This window comes from Schistosoma haematobium, chromosome 1 (genome assembly GCF_000699445.3).
Source record: "Schistosoma haematobium chromosome 1, whole genome shotgun sequence".
NCBI classification, from domain to species: domain Eukaryota; kingdom Metazoa; phylum Platyhelminthes; class Trematoda; order Strigeidida; family Schistosomatidae; genus Schistosoma; species Schistosoma haematobium.
The window spans coordinates 68,623,565-68,648,849 of record NC_067196.1 but is presented as its reverse complement, the minus strand read 5'-3'; the positions used below and the strand labels follow the sequence as shown (position 1 = coordinate 68,648,849).

The 25,285-nt window shown below is 31.6% G+C and overlaps 1 protein-coding gene across 6 annotated transcripts in view; it reads left to right on the top strand.

The window, feature by feature from the left end:
* PROC1_1 (Pyrroline-5-carboxylate reductase) overlaps positions 1–23,158 on the top strand; it is a 37,341-nt gene extending 14,183 nt beyond the window's left edge. The window contains exons 6-9 of one of the 6 annotated variants that reach the window (XM_051209492.1): positions 1,385–1,561; positions 6,347–6,562; positions 20,712–20,855; positions 22,415–22,976. In XM_051209492.1, coding sequence (XP_051074944.1) covers positions 1,385–1,561; positions 6,347–6,562; positions 20,712–20,855; positions 22,415–22,549 — 672 coding nt within the window. In that variant the 3' untranslated portion in view covers positions 22,550–22,976. Of the gene's footprint in view, positions 1–1,384; positions 1,562–6,346; positions 6,563–8,298; positions 8,878–20,711 lie in introns of those variants that run through there. The other 5 variants (XM_051209493.1, XM_051209489.1, XM_051209488.1 and 2 more) reach the window with 5 other exon arrangements.
* Positions 23,159–25,285: the final 2,127 nt, after the last annotated feature.

The window sequence follows — 25,285 nt, the reverse complement described above, 5'->3', positions numbered from 1 at the left end:
TGATGGAACTTTCTAATCTCACAGCGCATAAACGACTGTTAATGGGGATCCAATCTATTAGTGCTGCCTCAGCTCTAGCGCTTAGTGCGACACTAACGCCAGCAAGACCAGACGAAGATGCCACAGGGTCCCCGGATAAACGCACGTAAAACTAGCATTTCGAAGCGACAGATGGAGAGCGAATTTGTAGTACTTCACCAGAGTCTTGAACACGGGTCTTGGATAGACAGCAGACATCGATATTAAGACTTTCTAAAGACATAGCCAGCCCTATCTGTTGTCCAACCTGCATAAGTGTGCGAACGTTGAAGGTAACCAGTTTGAATGGTGCACGTGGTTTCAGAAAAACTGCTTCAGTACTCATATTCATTGGTAACATACAATTTTCAACCGGACAGTGACTCGAGAACATTTAGATACAGTCGAATTTCCATCAAAGACGAGGCGCTGTATAAGTATAAAAGAGGGTGAATAATGTGGTAAATAATAATAATCATTTGATTGTTATTCGAAGCGAGAAAAGTAGTTTCCATAGATATAGAGAGTTCATCATTTGCGTGTGGGCTGTGATACTGCCCGGGTGCCATCATTTGATGTTATTTGAGGGAAGCTTTTGATTCATGAAGGGTTCACTACACAATGCTTGTATGGACATAGATCGTAAACTATAAGTCAACAAATACGTTATTCAAAATAACGTACTAGGTAGATTTCAGTTCTATAAAGTTAAGCAGTACGATATATTCCATTTCAGTCTCTCTGTTAGTTGCTTTTTTAATAAATATGAAAAAGAAACAATGTAACGGTATTTCGAGGTTAAGTTGTTTATATAGAAAATGAACAGCTGACTTTTAAAAAATTAGTTTATTTTGTGATGTATGATTTATTTTCCATTCATCCGTTAGTGACATTCCTGACTGTTGACTAATCCAACTAGACAAAGGAAAAAAACAAGACTGTAGGAAACCGTGTTATCAAAGGTTGATATCTAAGTACATATAAATCGTCACTATTTGTAGGTAATCAGCGTGACCGGAACAGGGAAATGTGGTTGATGACTTTGGTCATATGAATAATTCACTGATCGTAACTTACCCACACTTGCATTTGATTTACTAAGCTACCTGGAGACATCATTTAATTCTTCTGGATATATCGCTCTTCAGTCTTAGAACGTATGTCCCGCTTTTCATTCAAATGAACTGTTTGATGTGGACAACTTTTGTTTAACTTATCCTAGCTATTGCCTGTTGCATTCCGGACTGATTTTTGCCAGCCTAATGTATTCAGTAGACAGTTGATAACTTTCGTCATGATGGCGAAACTAATCTTAGTAGATAACAGTTTACTTATGCTATTGAATTGTCTCATCTTTTTCGAGTAGAAATATGGAGTAGAATATATACAAACAAATGAACCAATGGTTGAAAAAAGTGATGTCGTGTTCGCCTGCGTTAAACCACACATATTACTACCAGCTTTAAAAAGTCTATCCGATCGTTTAAATGATAAACTTTTGGTTTCTATTGCTGCAGGGATTACACTAGACCAAATACAACAGGTAAGATTTCGAAAAATTCCAGTCTATATAATTTGTAGTTGTCATACTTTACATATTACATTCCTTGTATGATAATTAATAATGTGGCTCATCTTTTGAGTATAGATTTATGTGGTGAACATATGGTGCTATGGTTAGTGACAGCTAGAACAAAAATCAAACTATTGGTTGAAAGCTAAGTCCTTAACTTGCTAAGCCATTACTCTACCTTTGTGCACTTTTAATACATTGTTACATAGATAAACAGATAGATAGGACACCGTGAAACCTTATATAAAGGTACACTGGTTTACATTTTCAAAATTTGCAACCGTAAGAATAAAGGAGAAACCGATAGAGTGGGAGCAAACAGGCGTAGAGTTAGTAATGTATTTAAAATTCAATGGAAATGCATCTGCGCCAACAAGATCTGAATAACTCATTCACTTGGCCAATATATATCCAGTATTCTGTAGATTTTGATCTTTAAGTAATTGTTTGGTTTATTCATCTCATTAAGTCATGCTAATCTCAATAATCCTAACACCAAAAAAGATCGATTACATTAGGATAGAAAAAGCTGTCAGATCACCGATTTCTACAAGTTATCGTTCTGCAGTTGGTAAATAATCAATTAACCAAATTTTAGACTTGGTATGTAGTTTGAAGTAACAGAGGTTACTCAACGATCAATCTGTTTTCATTGATTTTTGGTCAGAAACATTTTGTATACCTTGTCATTATTTCCATCAACATGCCTTGCTAGCTGAAGTAGAGTTGGAATAAGGAAAGTCTTAGCATCATCAGATTAGATTATCTCATCAATCGAAAACGCTTCTAACAATTAATGTTAATCCCGTAAAAGAACTACCTGATCAGAAAACAATAAAGGTTAATGCACTTAGTATCGTTTGCTTGAATATTCCCATTGATGTTTAGGACTACAATTGATCAGTCTCTTATTAGCATATGTGCATACTGTACGTATTGCCTCGATTTTGCCTTAAGTCATTAGCATTATAAGCAAAGATGGTTGGTGGCTATCAGTGGAATTCAAGACTGCGAGGCAGCTGACGAGTCCCAAATAGGACGAAACGCGCGTCCTGGATTCTACTGCTAGCCACCATCCATCTTTGCTTATAATACTGTTTAATGTTATGTTTTTTAATTAAATCGTCTAATCATTAAACTTTCATTATCTCTCTAAATAATATTCTCATCATAGATTTTTAAAAGTAACCATGCACTAAAGGTATAAATAAATGTGAACTTGGCCACTACTCAGTGGTCAATCAATTGTATCTCAATCCCACGGAAGATCAGTCACAGTCCGAATAACTTAGTCATAACGTCCCAGACTACGTATCTGTGTAATATGGGATCGAATCGACCACGAAGCATTGGTTCCCTACAACTTATCGGCCCTTGCTTTCTGACCAGTACCGAATAGCACGAATTATAAGTTCAAGTTTTCCTGTTGATTATTTCCAAGTATCTGATATCACTAACAGCAATTATTATACTGATGAAAAATGAAGTATTGCATTTAGTTGAATGATTTATAGAGAACATTAGTTCAATTAGATATTGTTTTGTTGAAAATTTAGATCATCAAATGATCTCGTTATCTGTAAAACTGTACTTTGAATTATGTCTACTAACTGCCCGATCACAAGATCATGAGTTTGATTATTTCTCAGTGACACTGACATTTTGTTTCCGTAATCATCAATTGGAGTTAAATTAAAACTAGGTTAACTTTTTAATATGATATCAGTGACATTGTTGAACATTGAAACTGGTTACATAAATGCATTTATTTATTTATTTATTTTAACACATAGATATTGGTACACAAGGAGGCACCAAATACATATGCGCCACAAAAATCTCATTCGATATGTTTGAGGGCTGTGATACTGACCGGGTGCCCAAACCGAAGCAGGTGGTTTTCTTAGGGGGCCACACCCCGAGCCTTCGACCTGAAGGTCTGATCCACAAGGCAGTGGAGCATCGTAAGGAGATGCAGTCCCATGGAAGCCGGTGACCAACAATTGGTTCATACGCCATTTGTTCCCTCAGGATACTGGAGCCCATGTGCACCATTGGTTTGTGATCCGGTTAAAGCGCCGGACATTCGCTTTTCGTCCTCTCATTTTCGTAAACAACACCCCCGCCACGAGAAGGCAATGAGTAGGACTTCCCTGGAAGGGGCTATATACGCGTGTCCATGTGAGGGCATTTCGAAAGGGAGAGCGGACTCTCCCCACTCTTGGCCGTACCAGGGCATATATACATATATTCCCATCATAATGATATATATTAGGGGAATAAATTGGGACTGCTTTTTTGTCCATTTATTTTATTTACTAAAACAAGCTTCATTTGCTTTTTCACCATATATTCTATAATATTATATATATAATGTTCAGAATACTATGGAAAAATCAATCTATCAAACAGTTTTCTTATAAATGTGTCTAGCTAAAAAAAGGTACCCATTATTTAGATTTAGTTCTCATTCATCTTTAACATGTAATTAATAAAATAATAGTTAGTAACAATTATTTTTTCTAAAAAAAATTAAAAAATCTTATTACGTAATAAATTTACTTTAATGATGTGTTACAATAATAATAGTAATAACCAAAAATATATTTTTTTTCGATATTTAATCTTATTAATGAACAATTTTCATGTGATTATTGTTTATAACATACATTATATGTTATTCATAATGCATCATTTACATCATATTGGAAAACTATTGATTTTTTGAATAAAGTATATAAAAGTCAAAACAATAAATGAATTAATATAATTTCTAATATACAAATTTGTATAGTTGTTATGAACGAGAATATAGTTGATGGGGGGGGGGAACGACCAACTATATTCTAATATAAAATTACAGAATGTTTTGGTAAAATATGCAAACTATACATTAAACAGTTCATTGACAAATTTCCATTATTTGTTTTTCATATTCTGTATCATTCTTCTGATTCACAATTCTTTTTTATTCCGTTCCTGTTCTCTTCAAGTCACGCCTTTTGCCGCCAGGTTTTCCACTTCCGATTGGTGTTACATACTGCTTATGTCGGTCGACATAAGTAGCATACACTGTATAATCATTAAGGTTCTTTGTTAGATATTTTAAAGTGCATAGCATGGGATTATATTATTATCTACTATCTGATGATTATCACAGTTCACACTATTCTTTTTCAACTTAAAAGATATATTCGTCATGTTGGGAAGGTAATCAATAAAATTTCACCGTAAAATAGGAAAAACTAAATCATATTCACCAACATTCAATCGGTATTATGTTCATTAGATCAGCCAAGAATCACATGTGAAGTTTCCTTAAGAATAGTAAGACTCAGTAATTATTATCGCTAAATCTTACATATGTTGAGGACATATTGTTATCAACTCATAGTTTTAAAAAACCGTACCTGGCACAAACTTAGATCTTTTGAAGAAACCCTTGACTTACAGCTGTCTATCTTTTTTAGTTATTCATGGAGAAGGGAGAGTGTCTAATAATATTCGGAATGGCTAAGTTTAATAAACTAAGTGGCTAATGTGGTTATAAATCTTTCACTTACTTTAGCTCTTTTATTTTTTTTTACTTCAGAACTACCCATATTCTTACATATCGAAAACAAGTAATGGCTAGGTATCCTTTGTCGCAATATCTCAACCAATACTTGTTCAAATTTTCATCAGATTGTTGAATGTTAAGATCGTTACATGTCTTTTATTTCAGAAAAGTCTTAAAATATCGTCTTGCCTGTAGCGCATCATATTTACATCGAAAATTCTTGGTCTTTATCTTTGCATATATATATATATATATATATATATATATATATATATATATATATATATATATATATACCTATCTCGAGGTAACATAATTTCTGAATAATTATTCAGGTCTGTCAAAAGATATCATTAAAGATACCAAATGCGTCAGCATAAAACTGAAACATTCGCAATGATTCTACCGTCAAAAACTGTAATTCCCTTTATCCATATAGTGACTTCCTTCAACTTGATTTTATACCGGTGAATCTGATAAACTTACTTGTCGTATTTATGATGGTACAATCGATTTAATAAAACCATTGCAAGCGCGTGTTTCTAACTCGTCATTTATGAACTCAATCAACCCCGAAATTCAAAATGAGTGGATTTTAAAAAACCAACAGAACCATTAGTCAACTGACTAAACAAATTACAGAATTAAAGTATTTATTCATATTTCGAATAATCAGTTAAAATAGTGTGAATCAGTTACTTGTCAGATCACAAATAATTGATGAAGGGTAGAAATAAATGTTATAAAATTATCAGTACGATAGTAATCTTGTTTATCCATGTTTATCGGATACTTAATGCTGACAACTACACTGTCCTAGCATTCCCTCTTCTAATTTAAAGCTGTATTGTTTCTTGTTAGTTAATTATTTTTTAACATAGCTCTTAACAGCCAATTTTATTTAACCCAGTTTTTTTTATCGTGTTTTACACTTATAAACGGTGTTTATTATCAACTTTAATATCTGTGTTTAGTAGTTATGTAAGAGTGGTTGAATGAAAGATTTGATTATCTGGAATTCTAAATTGTTTTGTACAGTAAAATATTAATTCAAGTAACATTTATCATGATTGTTCTAAATATTACAGTTAGTGACAAAGTTATATATATATTTTTAAATAAATGATTTCAACTCCTAAAATATCTTTTCTTTATATTAAATCTTATGAATCTGGTTATATTGATATACTTTATAGGCTGTGCCGAAATCTACTCGAATTATCCGTATTATGCCTAATACACCATGTCTGGTTGGTGTTGGTACTGCAGTGTATGCACATACATCTTCTGTTACTGAAGAAGATATTAATTTGATTTCTGCCTTATGTTCATCAATCTTTCCTGTATTTGAAGCTATCCCGGAATCTTTATTTAATGCAGCTGTTGGAGTATCAGGATCATCTCCTGCTTATGTAAGTTTATTCACATAAATGATTTATCTATTCTTTTGAAATACAAAAAAGTATATTAATCACTCAGTAATTAGATTGTTATTTTCACCTACTCCAGTAATACTTTCCACTAACTATAAGATATTGTATATGCCGGCGATCGATCGCTCACTCAAAATTTATCCAATCAAAATACTAGGAAATCCAGCCCGGATACCTTGCATACTTAGTATTGGTCCGTATCATCAGATTCAAGATCTCACATGATTACATGCATAAAGTGCAAGATAACAGCTCTCCATATAGAATAAATTTCTATGAGTACAGAAGATTAGGACATCTGAAATCCATTTATAGCAAAGTAACTGTACATAAGAACTTTCGTCTAAATTTGGACGAATAGTTTCAGAATATTTGGGCGCCGAGTTAATATGAGACATTAAAGAGGAAGAATGTATTTGTAAAATCTCAGCGCAAGAATTTGAAGTAAATCCAACGTTTCGCCTGGCAATCTGGTCCAAGCTTTTTCAAGGAAAATATAATCAAACAAAAAAATTCTCGAATAACTGTACGTTAAAAACGTTAAAATATTTTGTAATAGTTAATCAGCCAAAAGTGATCTTACAATCGCGATGATATAAAATAACTTGAATTAGCTGTTTGGTAATAGAAAATTTGCAAACTAGTTTCACCCCGTTCAATAGTTGGGTAGTTTTCATCAAGAACTGGTGAAGTATATAAAATTATGGGGGACCAAATATACGTTTGATCTTAGTCTGAGACTTCTTAATGGTATACACTCACGGACCCGATATGAAGTTTGATCCACGACTAGTTAGCTTTCATAGTAAACATGATATTTTTCAGCCATTGAGTTGAAATTCGGTAGCCGAGATTCCCCAACTTTAGTCGGTCCGATATATAAATTGACCATTATTCAATCATTGTTAATAAAAGTTATATTTGAAAAAAATAATCGTCCTTTCCAACTTATAGTTGCTGAGTTTTAACACTTCCCGTTAAAAACTAACATATATTTGTGTACCTCCCTAACATATACCAACACTTAATCACTCTTCGTAATAGCTAACACTATTTGTTTACCTTGAGTTATTTTCGAAGAAACTGGGATTTTGTTTTAATACTGATTTACACACTAGACAGAAGATCCCATATTCATCACATATTCGTAACACGATTTTCATTTGTTTTATTATGTATCATTTACAAATAGTTATGAATGATGTCATTGTTAAAAGCCATAATCTTGTACTCTTATATGCTTCATTGACTTTTGTAGGTGATATATGGTTACAGTAATAATAAAATTAAATGCTCAGAATAAGTTACTATATACCATATAACAAAGTAGCAAACTACAAGTGAAAGTAACCGATCACATAGTAGTAATAGGAATAGGAATTGCAGAGAAGCCACAAAGGAATTGTTTTATTCGTTAGAACTATGGTTTAGTAGATAGAAAAAAAAACTAGATAATTCGACACCATCCTAGCATTATAGTACAACTGAATAATTCGATACAGATAAAGACCAACAATATAGTTTTATAGAATTTCTTATTCTTCACTAACTCAAAGTACCCAATCATAAAGAAATTTAAACAAAAAATTATGTATGGTCTTGTGAATCGATCATTAAGAAAGGGAGTTTTTTTCTAGCGTGAAATAATTTTGAATTCTTGCTTGAAGTTTAAATATTCCTTGTATTTAACTAATATTCTGTTGGAATTCTTTCAGAATAAAGCATTACCGACCATTAAAAATGGTTATAAATGATATTTCTCATGATTCTTGTGAGGAAAGAAAAAATACACCATATTATATGTTAGTCTCAAATAAATCTTAACAATCACGAGTGTGCTATGATGTATAATCAAAGATGGTTGTAAATTCTGACCACATAACAACTGTCAAATATCAATACAAAATTTCAATTTTTGTTTTGCTATCTATCATCTATCTGTAAGGCAACAACAACGTGTGAATTCAATTAGTAAAAAAAAGTTTTGCACAAATGTGACGAAAAATTTACTACATTTTTAAACATTTTCATCCATTTAAACTTTTGTTGTTGTACGTTTTAAAGTGAGACTAAGGGTTTATAATATGATACAGTCTTGTGTGCCTAATAGTCATTGTTCTTGTAAAGTGTAATAAAATTGAATATTTCCGTTCTAGTCATTTCATATTTAAATGTTACAGGTTTTATATTTTATGTTTTCTACTTTATATACTTAATTTTTATTGTCTGAATCTTTCAATCTTGTTTCCACTTAACACATTATGCTGTCAGTAAACGGTTGTAAAAACTGTTGAGTTTTCACATGAATTAATTGATGTTAGACCACCATTGAAAAACTGGAAGCATTGGTGACTGACTAGCTTCGAGAGGTAATTCTCGGAGGCCATAACCATTGGAGCTCATCTGTGTCGGGTAGAGACAGGTATCTACCTCAGTACAGTAGAAGATGGTAGCTGCGAGGCCGCCAAGCCCCCACATGCCCTGGTACGGTCGAGAGTGGGGAGACTCCACTCTTTCTCTCTCGAAATGCTCTCACATGGCCAAGCGTATACAACCACTACCAGGGAAGTCCTAATCACTACCTTCTCGCGGCATTACTGTTGTTTACGAAATTGAGAGGACGAAAAGCGAATATCCGGCGCTTTAACCGGGTTCGTGGACACGGAGAGTCTACCTAGCGGAGTTGAAAGTACCTGATTCCAAACCAGTGGTCCATATGGGCTCCAGTATCCTGAAGGAACAAATGGCGTATGAACTTGTCGTCACCAGCTACCATGGGACTGCGTATCCTGACGTTGCTCCACTGCCTTGTGGATCAGATCTTTAGGTCGAAGGCTCCGGGTGTAGTCCCTTAAGAAACACCTGCTTCAGTTCGGGCACCCGAGCAATATTCTAGCCGTCACATAAATCGAATGATTTATGTGGTGCATATGTATTTGGTGCCTCTTTTTACCAGTTTTTATGTGTTTAAATAAATAAATAAAGATGGTCGCGCAATGTTATGGATCGATTGAAGTTAAACGTCAACACCGTTGGATGCCGGTTCAGTGGTCTACAGGGTAATCGTTGGTTTGGGAGACCGAAGTTCCTGGGATCGAATCCCGCGTGCGAGATCGTGGGTGTGCACTGTTGAGTAGTCCCATACTATGACGAAACGACCGTTCAATGTTTCTAGACTTTCAATGATGGTCTGGCATTGATCGGTTTACGATATCAATATTATACTGTCGTTTTGTTTGAAACATTAAGACATGTATGTTTTTTTTCTATATGCGACGATTGTGATACACTAATTTTAACTCTATTTATTATTTCTGAGTTATTTTTACCTTTTTTGAATCGAAAACATTGACATCACTGGAAACCAGAGTGAACTGAACGATCATTGGTAATAAGTATGACTACCTAGTGACTAATTTAATGAAAATTTAATAGTCATATGCTGATTAGTGTTTAGCTTAAAAATAGATTGCTCAAAGTTTATATTGGAATCTATAATGTATGAAGTAAATAATATCTAGTGGTTATCATAGTGCTTCAGCTATGATTTTGAATTAGGTTTACAGTTGTATAATGAACTTACGCTGTGGAATAATTCCTAACTAGCCAATGAATTCTGATTGTTTCTTCAAATGATGTATTGATTTACAGTAAAAAAGTGCAAATGGTAATAAGTATTAAGTTGAATACGGGAATTTGTGGAGATCGTAGTATTTTCAGAGTAGAATTCACAAGTCGATCTAAGCTAGACCATCATTGAAAAGGTTGAAGCCGTTTCGTCCTAGCATGGGACTCATCAGCTATTCAATTTAAACAATATAAAAAACAACAATAATAATAGCTAATTTGAGGAATTTCATAGTTTATTCATTTATATAAATTGAACTAACTATATTCATTTCACCATCGAATATACTTCTTCCTGATCAGTCGTTAAACAATTTAATTCATCTTTCGGTCAGTGATTTATGAAATTTATCATCTGAATTTCCACCAACACCGTACTATAGTTTATACAGTTTCTTTTTCCAAGAGTTTCATTGTAGTTTTATTTATTTCAAATTGAATATATTAAAGTGTTTAGTTTGTTCTAATCAAGTGTAGTTTGTTATTTCAATCAGTTCAGTAGCGTATTGTTCATTAATGTAAATTCTAGTAGTGAATGACATAATTAAGTGTATCATCTCTACCTCTATGATTCAGAATTTTTCAAATTCACCACCATCTATTAATGTTTCTAACCATTTTATTATTTTAAAACTAACGACAGATTCAATGTTACGTCTTTCTTTCTTTCTATCGATTGATCCAACTGTTTATCTATTCATCAAGGCAACTATAGTTTGTCAATAATTTATTGCGTTGTAAAAGAATAAATATGAACATAAATAAATAAGTTGCACTTCTATGTTCTTAACACTGAATAATTTATTATTAATATTCAATGCAAAACTGTCTATTCCTTGATGCAAAAGCGACAATCATTATCGTTGTCTGGATCCGAATTTTGTTTCTTAAAAAAAAACACAATATCACCGTCTCGAACCTATGGACAAAGTAATAAAAGTAGTACCAGTAGTATGATATATATATGTTTATATATATTCAGTCTATTCTAATAATCCATTCTTTGTACCTACTAATATCCTTACTATTTTCTACTTATAAAATTCAATATTTTGGTTCTGTCAAACATATGTTTATTGTGAGACAAACGGCATTTTACGGAATTGAATATTTCCTGTGGGATTCAAAAGGAGACGGTTATTAACCTTTTCTTGCCTTGGTCGACATGTACCTCGTATTAGTTATGTGTATATGTGTGCATCATGTAAAAAGTTTACAAACCTATCTGTTTCATGATTGAATTATTGTAGTGTTAATTTCTGATTTGTATTATTTCTCCCTGTACTGTTGTATTACTAATTTACGTAGAATATTATGTGCAATTGTGTCGTTTAGAAAAAGATGAAAATTTCTGAATCCATGTAGATTTTTCAAGGAAAGGAAATGACTTTCGATAGTTAAGTTATGAATTTCAAGATAGTCGTTTTACAATGCTGTGTGTTACTGAGATGTTTTCTACACTAAAATGAAGATATCTACTCTTTTGTTCCCAACGAAAACAAACCTTTTGTAAAATCATTTTTGCACTTGTTCCAGAAATTCAGAATTCATTAACTTTCAGCTTATTTGTTCCGTTTGGTTAAATCTTCCCGTCGGTATTTAGGACTGTAATGGATTAGTCTCTTTTAACAAATATGCGTTCTATGCAGACAGCCTCGATCTTATCATTAAGTCACAGGAATTTCAATCATAATTAGGTGTTGGCTAATAACGGAATCCAGGATTTGTGCTTCGTCCATTTTGGGACTCATCAACTGTGCGCACCTGCATTCTATAGTTGATGTTCACATCGGGACTCAAATCACATAATTTGTAAGTCCATCTCCATTGCACAAGCTAGTGGCTATATCGACTTGCCAAATTCATAATGTGTTGAACGTATGAAGCGAACAGTACTGGGTTTGAGTCCCTGCGTAAAAATCAGTATTGGGATGCTGGTATATACAATTGACAAGTCCCGAATAAGTTAAAACGCGCATCGTGTATTCCATTGCTCGGCACCATCCAAATCTGCCTAGAAAATATTTTGTTTTTTGTTCAAACTAAAATTTATAATTTCATTTAGTTAAGTGTTTGGATAAGTAAAAACAGGAATTTAGTCTATTTAAGTTGGATTTACTCGAATTCTTTGGTTGAAACGAATACATATGTATTTGTTTCACTACTTAAAAACATTTAATTACTTTTATGTAAACAAAGTTTGTTGTAAATACTCAGTAAGGTTATTGATTTCAATTAAATATCTGTGTGTAGGTTACAATTAATTTTGCACTTGTTAAACAATAAGGTTTCACTAAATAGAGTAGTCTTAAATGAAAGTGAAAAAAACCATTTGACACTTTTCTTCATTTTATCAAGACACTGAAGAAGAATACCGCAACGGTTCCATAAGTTAAAAGCAAGTCTACTATAAATAAAAAGCATATCGTCTAAAATCATTGTAATAAATAAGACTAACATTCATCATATTTTGTTTAGGTTATTTGATTAGTAAATTTCATCCTATAATTTATTTGATGTTACCATATGCTTGTTTATATATAGGTTAATGCTTATACTATATAGTTTCCAAAACACCACGTTTACTAGTACAACATGTAGACAGATGTCACAAAAAGAATTTTTAATGGTTTTATTTTGTATAATATTAGCATTACCAAGTATATTCTTCATCTTGAAATTGACCCATGTTTAATTGTATAGTTAGCTCTCAGTTATTCTTCAAATGTTTCCTAGTTTATGGTAGGTATTGTCTTCCAACTGACCAGTATTTCTATGTTATAATTCACCCATACTCTTCGAATTCAATTATCATGAGACGTAGATCGAACAAGGTTTCTTGCCGAATATCTTCAACAACTTAGCAACTTGGATCCTATTGCTTAATACAAACATTATTGAATTATTTTTCCATATCATTTTCTTTTTGTTATATGTTGAAGTACCTTTAATAGAACTAACTACAATAATCTGTTTTATTAAAAAAAGCCCGAAAATCTTATCAAATGTTGCATTAATTCTATGAACGACAAAAAAGAATAAAATTTACCATAGAAATAGTTAACAGACAGTAGAATTACGTTGGTTCAGCAGAGTGATGTAAACTGTAAAATATAATAGAAGTTTTTAAGAATCAATTCAATAAATGAACACTTTATTTCGTTGACTCGTGGTTTATATCAGTCTATATTTACTGCTATCACTCAAACAATCAACACTAATAGTAAATGAAAAAGAAGGGAGTTTATTTTATTAGATAGAATAATCTAATGATATCAGTTTGAAGGAGGCTTTCGTCGAGTAATAAAATCAACTGAATAATCATTGAAAATCATGAAGTATTGGACAGTCATTTCACCGTATCTCAAGGGCTGTCTTTGATATGAAATTACGATTATTGAATACGTACTGTTTCTCAATAGTGGTTGCTGTAGGACCTCAATGTTCGGGATTCGATTACTAATATGGTCATGTTTATGCACTGCTGAAGGGTCAAACAAATTTCTCCGATTCTAATCGTTTAATAACGGATATTTTTCCGCTATATGGATTATATGTAGAATAAACTATTCTTCTTAGATTATCCAGCTAAATAATTTTGGTAATATGAATAGGTAAACAGCCTCCGCATTAAATTAGTTTATAATATTTTTCACTATCAATTAATTTGTAAATTCATCATAGCATGTTTTCACTTTTATTATCAAGTGTTTTGTGTGAATAAATCACACACTAACTTAAAAACCACTTGTTTGAATCATGAACTACAACGAATTTTCCACTCGCTATATTCATTTTGCAGAATTTACTCCTTCAGTTAAAATGTTTCCAGATAGTTTACTTTTCAAATAACCTCTGCTTATTAGTATATTAGATGTTAATTTTTAAAATAGGCTTACTAGAGTAATACTTAATGCATATAACCTGAATTATTTATTAATAACATATTCCAAGAAATAGCTTTCAACCCACCGGTCTATTGATATTTTTTTTCACAAAGATTATACCAGCTTTCTTCTTTTCCACGATTTCCTTACCCTAAATAACCAATGAACGATTACACTGCACTATATAAACTTCAAGTGGTACATAAGTTCATTTAAATTCTTTTTAGCTTTTACTTCTGAAATTCAGACCAAATCTTATTCAACCATTCATCTACACGACAATGTAACACAATCATGTGAAGTTTTTCTGCGCACTAATGGGTACTAAATTCTTAAGATTTCGTTTGTATAAATTCCTGAATCCGGTTCGACAAAACACCTATGATGCATTATTACATAGTAATCCTAATTATCCACATAATTCAGCTACACTTGTTACTCGTTTACCATTAAAAATGTCTGTTGAAACGTCATGGAAAACGCAGATTTTCTAGTAATTCTACCATTGAATAGCACTACGTATTATCTTCCAATAAAAATAAAAGTTCTCATAACATCACTATACATAGTATTCTCAGCAACCTTTCGCTCTTCATATAGTCTTCAATTAGATTATTGACCAAAATCATACATAAGACTACCATTTAATCAATCTGATGTTGACTAACGTCGAAAGAACCTGTAAACATATCCCTTCTATTCTGTTTTGTGGCCATCTTGAGGATTGCCTAATAGCGACGACAACACTAGTAGTCTAATCGCTTTACTGTGTATGATTTGCGGAAACAAAATATTTTACAAGGTATGTCTGTCATCTTATTCATTATTTGGCTTATAGGTTGAATGAAAAACAAATTTGTTTTTTAAATTTTTCCTATCACATTATTTATCCAAATATAAAACATCTTGTCCCAATTAAAGTCGGCTAAAATTTAGGAAAAAACATCAGTTGTGCCTTTTTTCAGCAATTAAAATAGGATAGACAGTATTTAAAAGGTCATAGTAACGAATAAAATCAATAATGTATTGTAATTCTTCCTTTGTTCAAGAGTTTTCTTCATACTTCATTACGGTCTTTCCCTTATTACCAAATGTAACTAAAGCAACAAACAAAAATTATGTTCATTTAGTGTATATGTGTATGTCAATCTGTACATTAGTCATTTTGATCAATATTATTTATTACAGCTTATTTATACATCGATCATGGTTGTCTTTCTTATGCATGCAAGACTTAATACCTATGATAGTATGTATTTGTATTCGAAATGATTGATAGCTTGTTGCCAGTTCTCTCTCGGTGTTATTACTTTATGTAAAATAATTGGATATATTGACTAACTTTTTTGTTAATAAATTGATGTTTAATAGTTATTATATCAAAATAAACCATTTATGATCTTGTTAGACGCAAGTTTCAATGGTTAATTAACATTATTCATATGGGTAATGAATTATAACGGTCATGATGCTTTAAATTGCTACATAGATAATATATATATATATATATATATATATATATATATATATATATATATATATATATATATATATATATATATATATATAAAAAACAGAGAACAACTTTCAATTCGGTCCACATATGTAACTACGTTTTAAAAGAGTTTTAGAGTTAGTGTAATTTTTTTAAACAAAGGTGGGTGGTGGCTAGCAGTGGGATACAGAACATGCATTTCATCCCATTTGGGACTCATCAGTTGGTATTACCTGCATCCCAGAGTTGGTGTTTACTCCCGAACTCGAACCCAGTACTATCTGCTTCAAACGCCATTGCGTTATCCACGTAACTATTGAGTCCATATTAACCAAAAGAGGGACTGATCAATTTCAGTTGTAAACGTCGACAGGAATATTCAAAAACCCAATTCATATAAATTAAAATTCACTCCATCACAGAATCCAGTGACTATTTAGACTCAGTAGCTAAGTGGACAGCGCGATAGAGTTTCGAACAAAAGGTTCTGGGTTCAAATCCCGTAGTGACAATAACTGTAGGATCCAAGTACGTTCAGTTTACAAGTCCCAAATCGGACAAACGCTCGTACTGGATTTTATTGTTAGCCACTATCCATCTCTGCTCCAAATCTTTGTGACGTAATGTCTATACCGAAGTGATCTGCACAAGATACACGTTTGTCAAAAGAGACTGGTCCATGACAGTCTATAACATCAACGGAAATATTCAAACAACCAATACATATGGTATCATTATTTACTGTTAACTTAAATTATGTGAATACTTTTAAGTTTATTGTCTTTATTTTCTAATATTCCAAATAGCATTTCCAACTGGTCTTGAAAAACATCCTATTTATACAGGAGATTGTTGACCGATTAGACATTTACTCAAAGTTAATTAACAGTTATGCACGACTCCTTAACAGTTCACCGCTGTCTTTTTAAAATTGTTCCATTTGAAATTACCTAAGCACCAAATCATTAACAAAGAGATCTTGATTTTAAATCCCACATCATTCACCTTAAGTGCAACAGTCAATCAGGGAGTGAAAATACTCTTGTTCTGACTTTATGTAAAAGTGGTATATATATATATATATATATATATATATATATGCATATGATAATCGAGTAACGGGATCGTCATTTTGTTCGACGTAATAAGTCTTTAGTATTGTATGGAGTAGGCTGCAAAATTATCTTCGAGCGATTGCACGTTCAATTTTAAACTACGAAAAAAATGTTCTCAGTTTGTCTAAATTTTACATTTTCAAACTCGTTTAAGGCATAACTAGATCTTTAAAAATAAATCTGTCAAATGTACAATACGGATTAAGTGATTTGTAAGTGACTTTAATTTAATATGTCGCTCTTTTTATGTGCTTCCAATAACTTATTCAAAGTCTGTAATCTTATTGGTAAATATCCTAAAGCCTCCTGGAAACGCATGTAATTATTATTCGTAATCAAATCTATAAACCCTAATTTTATTTGAAACTTTTTCTCCCACTGGTTAGGGTTGATTGTAGTCATAAAAATCGGTTAACACTTGTGATATTTTGTCTAAATGACATTAAAAAAACACCATGCTAATCGCGCTTGAGTTCATAATATAATTTATGCAAAGCGTAATTTGCCTTTCTTCTTTCAGTGTCTATACTATGTTAAATATTGTTTTATTTAAACTTATTTTCGTCCTACAATCTTTTTATAGAAATCATATAGCGATTGAAGGTAGTGTTTTTATCAAACAGTCATAGACGGTATCATTGGGGCGCTGATTTTCTTCTATAGGACTTGTTATATCTGTATGAAGAATAAAAGGATGATAACTGCTAGGAATTATTTATGGACTATTATTGCATATATTCTTATTCGATAACTATTAAGTAACCAGATTATATATATATATATATATATATATATATATATATTCGTACTCCTTTTATTATTAGCTTTTATTTGATCTATCGGCTACGGTTATGCGACTTGCCACTCTTAATTTGTCCCCAATTTATTAACTACAGTCTCCCATACTTACAGGCACTTTTGACTTGATCTTGTACAAATAATATTTTGCATTTTTTGATGTGGTGTGGTCTAGTTCGCTTGTGTATAAACTACGTATGTCTGAAATAAACGATTCATACAGCGGAGGCTGATATAACTCTAATGAAAGTATGTACAAAGAGTAGAATAAAACATGATATTTTGTTTCTTTTACCGACTAATATTGAATTGTAAAAATGACTGTATCACTAAAATCACTAGTTATTATACTATGGTGCTTGAGGCATCGTTTCACGTGTCCCGCCTCAAAACATCTCAAGGATACATAATTATGTTTACTATTCAAATTATTGCTTTGTTTCATTGGTTATTAAGTAGTAATTGAAAAGTATAATGTTACTTAATGTTTTGTATTTTGTATAAACTTATCTTTGCAAAAATTCATATAAAGTAACAGTCTCTTTACGCTAGTAACAGTGTAGATTTGTAGAAATTATTTAGTGATGTTTCTTATTGTCTACAATGTGATTTTATTGGAGACAATATATGATAAAGAATTCCTACGGGACTTTTTTTATATTGTAGACAGAAAGAATTATTTAAAACTGAATAGGTTATTTGATAACCTTGTAAATAATTAAATAAATGTCAATACTAACACAAAATTGAACGTATGATGGTTTATTTATATACTTGAAAAAAGATTCTTACAAATAGATATACATTTACTGGCAGTAAATTTATGTTTTCCCCATCGGTATGATTAGCATTATCAATCACATGCATAATCTTAATTACTTAACTGTATTCAAATTTCACTAGTTGAAATCATGAGTCAATTGAAGCTAGACCACCATGGAAAACCTGGAAGCACTAGACGGCCGTTTCGTCCTAGTATGGGACTCCTCCGCAGTGCTCATCCACGATCCCGCACTCCGCGAGATTCGAATCCAGAACCTATCAGGCTTAACCATCAGAACACTGAACCGGCATCCAACGGTGTTAATGTCTAACTTCATCCAATCCACGAAATTGCGCCACCGTCCACCATTGTCTTCGGTGAGCTGATATCTCACAACAGACCTGGCTGAACTCCACTGGTAACGGCTTCTCACTAGAACTCCAGGAAATGCCTCTTGAAGTCAGTCACTAGTGAGTAGCTGAGAAGTCCCATACTCGGACGAAACGGCCATCCAGGTTTTCCATGTGGTCTAGCTTCAATTGGCTCATGATTTCAACTATTGAAATGACTAAAATCTCCACAAAACCCCTTCTGTATTCAAATTGTTCGCATTTCTAAGTTCTACAAAATTCTATCAACTTTTTAAATAACTTGAGTGATTCTATTAGTTTAATTATGAGTTGATTTATAAAATTCTACTTATCGAAAAATAATTATTTCCTGTTTGTTAACGTTTTTCAAAATTATTGTATTTCGATAAAATTATCTTATTATTAGGTAATGGACAGAATGGATCTAGATAAATGATTACATAATTTAAACTATAATTCTTAGTATACTAAGGTTTATTGAAACCTTAGCTATACAGAAATTGAAACCCCATTTATGCGTTCAAAAACAATTTGTCCTTACCCTTAACCTACCCTGGTAATACTGATTTATTATCCAGAGTGGTTGTCACGTTGTTTTTGTGTACTTCATTTATTTATTTTTCTTTGTTATGGCTTACCTTTAACCCGTCTAGTTGACCTTTAATTTTCATATAAAAATGTCTTAACAAGTATATGTATGATCAGATTATTCGAAATGTATTGTGCAAATATATCTCATGATTCTGATAAACTTCGTCTTTTCATTGTATTATCGAGATTTATCAAAGGGACTAATTGTTTTAAAATTCTTAGGATAAATTGTTCACGATTTAGTTTCTTTTTCAATTAGCAAGTATTATACTTGTTATGAAAACTAATTCAACTAGTGGTATCCAATGTTTATATTAAACAAATTTAATAAACATGATATAATCATAGTACTTTTTCAGTACACTTATTAAAAACGGATTAAAAAACTATAAATATACATTTGACTTTCTACTCTTTTATGTTAGATACTTATCTTGAATGTTCTTTCTCTCCTTCTTACTGTTTCTATTTACTGCATGACAAAAACAAACACACGCAAAGTATCAACTCTACAACCGCGTGTACTATCATGTAATTTATTGATTATCATATATTCATTACAAGACATTTATTCATGATTATCTCCATCTATTTTTTCCTCCTGAAATCGTTATTTTGTCTATATTGCTAATTCAAGTAACTTTTATATTCACCATCTTCACAATTGTCACATGTTCTTTATTCGTGTCATTCTTAATCACATTGCATTCGTTTTCTAAATACAATAACATAATTTATGATTCATAAATATGCATAATTTTGTGGCCTAATAACATTTTAATAATAAAATATCAATTCATTGTTTATATAAATGTTACTTTCTCACTGTAATCGAAATTCGTTTTAGATTACTTTTTTTCACATAGTATTACATGTGTGTGTGTGCGTTTTTCTCCAGAATAATTGTCTGAAATATATCCATAAAAGTTGTTATATGCTAACTAATTTCACTATATCATGAGTTAATTTATTCTTGAAGAAAAGCCATTCATTACAGATTCTGAAAATCATTGATGAAGTAGTTTCTATTCTAAAAGTAGATAACTTTTGGATTCCTTATGATATTACGTAATGTAGTTATCGAATAGTGATATATATTGTATAGTCTTCGTCTCTAATAGTCCTCAGTTTCTAATGCTGTTGAGAGCGATTAGATGACTAAATTTTCCTTGTATTACCTTGATCCGTCGCAGGATTATGGGTATGCCTTACTGAGGAATCCTATACTAGGACGAAATATCTGTCCAGTAGTGCTTCTCACTTTTCCCATGTACCCTAACTAAGTTCAATCTGTAACAAATAAAATAATTTTCACAAAACAAGAATATGTACGTGTTATCATTGTTATTAAATTCAAATCATTATCACTTAATAATTATCCTATTCCTTTTTTCATTGATTATCCGAAACTATAATTGCATTTTGAAATGTATAATTCTTATTTGTTTGTCTACTTTTTTCCCCATCATTTCTTATTATAGATTTATATGATCACTGAAGCAATTACAGATGCTGGTGTTCTATTAGGTTTACCACGCCCAATCGCACAGAAACTAATTGTCAATACTATATTAGGCTCAGCTGTAATGATGCAAAAAACTGGCAAAAGTACAACTGAATTAAAAGTAAACTGTTGTTACATTTATTATATACATATATACATATGTACAAGTTGAAACATTGAACGTTCTTAGTCAATTAAATTATAATGGTAGCATATGTATTGACCTAGCATCATATAATAATGATTAGTGTATATCAAAACAATGTAATAAGGATACATTTTTCTTTAATGACTCAATTTATCAATACTAGTATCTTCAGAAAAGTCTTTCTTTATACCATAAATGTGGTGAAAATTTGCTTTAACAATGCCTTGATCTTTTTTTTTAAAAAAAAGTGAAAAACTGTATCACGTAATCACAACCGATTAAATACAGTTTTGTTGTCATATATAACAAAGTTTATACCAAACAATAATTAATCTACTAGAAATCATTTGAGATGATTACAAAACAGAAATCAATAATAGTAAAGTAACGTAACATTTAAAATATAATGTAAACTAGTCAAAACGATATCAGTGAGATCGATAAATAACTCATTCAGAATGGGTACTTTCAATCATCATGTAATTTGAACTGGATAGATCATTGGTTGACATTGGGGGGGGGGACTGGTTTGAGTGTTAGATTTCAATTTGGTTTTCATAACTTCTACACCTTGAATACACCAAAGACGTAACGATTATATTTTTTAATTAACTGCATTTTATATACGTTTCAATGAATAAATCTAATAGTTATGATTAATAGGCTTATTCATTTAAATGAAAATTCAATTTTCTACCGACCACCAGTTTTAAACTATTGTTGTAAAATATTTTCATTGAAATGTATTATTTTATGATTTGCATTTCATGTAGTGTATTATTGAATCTGTTTATATTACTGCTATGATTAATTTTTATAGGTTTATTCCAAATTAATAGAATCAAACTGTATGTTGTCATTTTATTGTTAAGCATCAAAAAATGAGAAAAATATTCCAGCTAAACTATTATATGTCCTAGGACTTAACAGCATGGTTGTTCCTAACGGGTAACCGGGGTAAGTTAGATTTAATTGTTCACAATGAGGAATACGTTTATGCTTCCATGGATCTCCATTAAAAGCAGTAGCGTTCAGAAAAATTATGACATATTGCAAAAATTTAGCACTAGAGAAACTTTAATTATAATCGGCATCAAGGAGTTGTGTTTCCAATCTTTACAGTCACGTTCCATAATCGATAAAACTATCAATATCAATTCTATCCTTTTAGTTATTTCAAGAAGAAATAATCTTAGATGTATGATATTAGAATGTGTCAGTCACTCACACATCTATAACACTACTGAAGTTTAACATAAATCTAGAAAGCGTTAGGGATTTCGGAAAAATGAAGGAGTTGAACAACTCAAGTATGTAGATTATCATAAGCCTCAAACAAATAATCCCATCTAATAGTGTCAAAAGAAAATCTGTTTTTTAGTGTGCCCTCTACTGACTGATGAAAAGTATTTTACAGTGGTTAATGATAAGTTTCGTTTTCAAAATTTTGCTAACTGTATTTTTAATTGTGTCGGGATGATTATATTATAGTTTTTCTTTATTAAAATATATATATCTGTGTGTTTGTACAGAATGAAGTTTGCTCACCTGGCGGGACAACAATTCAAGGTGTTTATGCTTTAGAGAAAGGTAATCTACGAGCTACACTTATGGATGCAGTGCAGAAAGTTTGTGCACGTGGAGAAGAATTAAGCAAGAAGTCCTAATGTTTTATGCACTACTTTCCATAGTTCTGTTACTCTATGAAGTGTGTGTAATATTTCTTCTATATATTATTATAAACATCATATTCAATAACAATGTTTGTTGTATTTAAAAGTGTGTATCTGGAAAATTTTTCAGTTACGATTTATTGTGGTATTAAAGATCCTTGTAAGGGAATTTTACTCAACTAATAGAGGACTTCCTTACATTCTCGGCTCTGTACACTTTTCTTTCATAATACAGTGTATATTTATTTGATAATCCTATAGATAGGCTACTTCAATCATTAATGTTATAACTCCAGTGGCTTATTTTCAGTTTTTAATTATGTATTTTTTACTGTGAATGTTTTCTTGCTGGTTAAATCAATTACTTGAACGTACATCTTGATACTAAAATTTAGAAAAAAGTGAATTCGTATTTCTCTGTTTGAATTGTTTTTCAGTACTTTACTAACTATTCTCTGTTGTTAATTAAGTTAAGTTTAAGTAGAGATTTCTGTGCACCTACTAACTTGGTTCCATTCATTTATTAGAAAAAAATGGTAAGTTGAGATGATCATTGAATTTCAATATTTTTATCGATAAAAAGACCTGAACACAATATAAGTATCAGCAGTCTTAGTTGGATAGAACATTAATGACTAACTAGTTGGTTATAAGGTAATTAATATTAAGATGAATAGAATTATTAATTCAAAAAGAGCACCATTGTTAATTGTGACCAGGTCAAATTATTAACTCAGCTGATTATATACGTTATCATGTCAGAGTGACTATGCATATATAATATTGTTATTTGTAAGCAATGATGGATAGCAGTGGAATCCAGGACGCGCGTTTCGTCCTATTTGGGACTCGTCAGCTGGATGTACTTGCATCTCAGAGAGTTGATGTTCACTTTGGGACTAAAACCCAGTACCATTCGCTTCAAACGCCATCGCGTTATCCACTCAGCTACTGAGTCCTGATAGCCACTTGCTTGTGCAATGGGGTGAATTTGAGTTCACTTGTTATTGGAAACGCGCGTCCTGGATTCCACTGCTAGCCACTATCCATCATTGCTTACAAATAGCTTGTGAATTAAGGTAATATCGAGGCATACGCACAGTATGCACATATACCAATAACAGACTGATCAATTGCAGTCTTAAACCTCAATGGGAAGATACAAGCAAAATAATACCAAGTGAATATTGTTATTTGCAAATCATAGTATATTTAAACGAACTCTTTGTTTTCTTATAAACTAAGACAACAAACAGTTCGTAGAAAGTAAAAAACTATCAAGAGATTGTCAGGTTGATTGATCGAAGCTTAAAATTCGTTATGCCATAGTTTTGTGATAATAAATTATAGTCACTAGGTTATTTTGGTGTGTAGTTCTATGAAATAGAAATTCTGAATGATATTCAATTCTTGAAATAATAATAAATTAGGCTTTTTGTCTAAAACGTGTTTTTACCTCGGGTTATACTGTTTCTGTCCATGGATGTGCTGATATAGAGGTATTGATTTACGTTATCAATCACATAATAACCAGATGTACATTAGGTTCGAAGTCAAATGAATCGATCGAGTTGGTTACTTATAAAAAATATGTAGGGTAAACACTGTCGAACTTTAATATGAATGTACAGGAATTAATTGGTCTTTCAGACTCCACATACGTCCAACCAGTTATTCAATGGATGCAGATATACTTTATTATAGTTTGCTGCATACATCGTCAAGTTTTAAGGCTTATGTTGTAAAAAGCATATTCCACATTGTCATATGACTCATATATATAAGCAAAAAATATGGTGCCTGTAAGACATCGATTTACAAAACTAATAAATAACTTTGTCTAGTATGTTCAGGAAAACAATCGGTAATTTTTTGTTTAACAAGAGAAAAATATCTTGATGTCAAACAGTGATTATTCAAATACAGTGAAAATTTTTCATCCGTTTGTTGCTTGGGTTTAATTTTATTTACAGCTGGTGTATGCTGTTTACAACATAATCGAATAAAAATTCACTTTTTTAGAAAGAAGAAATGATTGTGAATAAATTACAGCTGTTAACATCATACACGATAGAGAACACACTGGTAACTTTCAAAAGGCACAACTGTTTGCAAATTTCAGAAAATTGAAATTATTTTTAGACGGTTTCATACAAACAAAAAGATACCACGAAACTGGAATTATAATGACTATACTTGTTTAAAGAACGTATAGTAGAAGTATGGAGAAACAGTTAGTACAATGAAATATGGGCAATATGAAGAATTTTTTCTACTATCATATAACCGGTGACTTTTACGTTTGCCTGACAAAATAACTTACTGAACGTTATACAGATGACCGACACTAACTAATAACTGCTAATGTTTATTTTGTTCTAAGTAATTCATAGGTCAAAGTCATTTCAAGTTTCCTACAGTCATTCTCAAAGTTAATAAGCAATGCTCTGCAAAAAAAGTCAAGCTGAGACTGTGCATAAAACCTGCGTAAAACAGTCAACATATAATTGTTCTTTTTTGGGTTCGCTCATCTACATTTATATTTGAACTAGTAACCCAGAAATCATAAACATTATCACTGACTCACTAAACATATCTACCATACGACTGTTAACGGTATCACTTCACCGTTCAGAAATAAGTTGACAGGAAAGATGTGAACAAAGTAAACATGACGAGCTATGGACTCAAAAACAGATTTAACCTTCACTATTTAATAACCCATCAGGT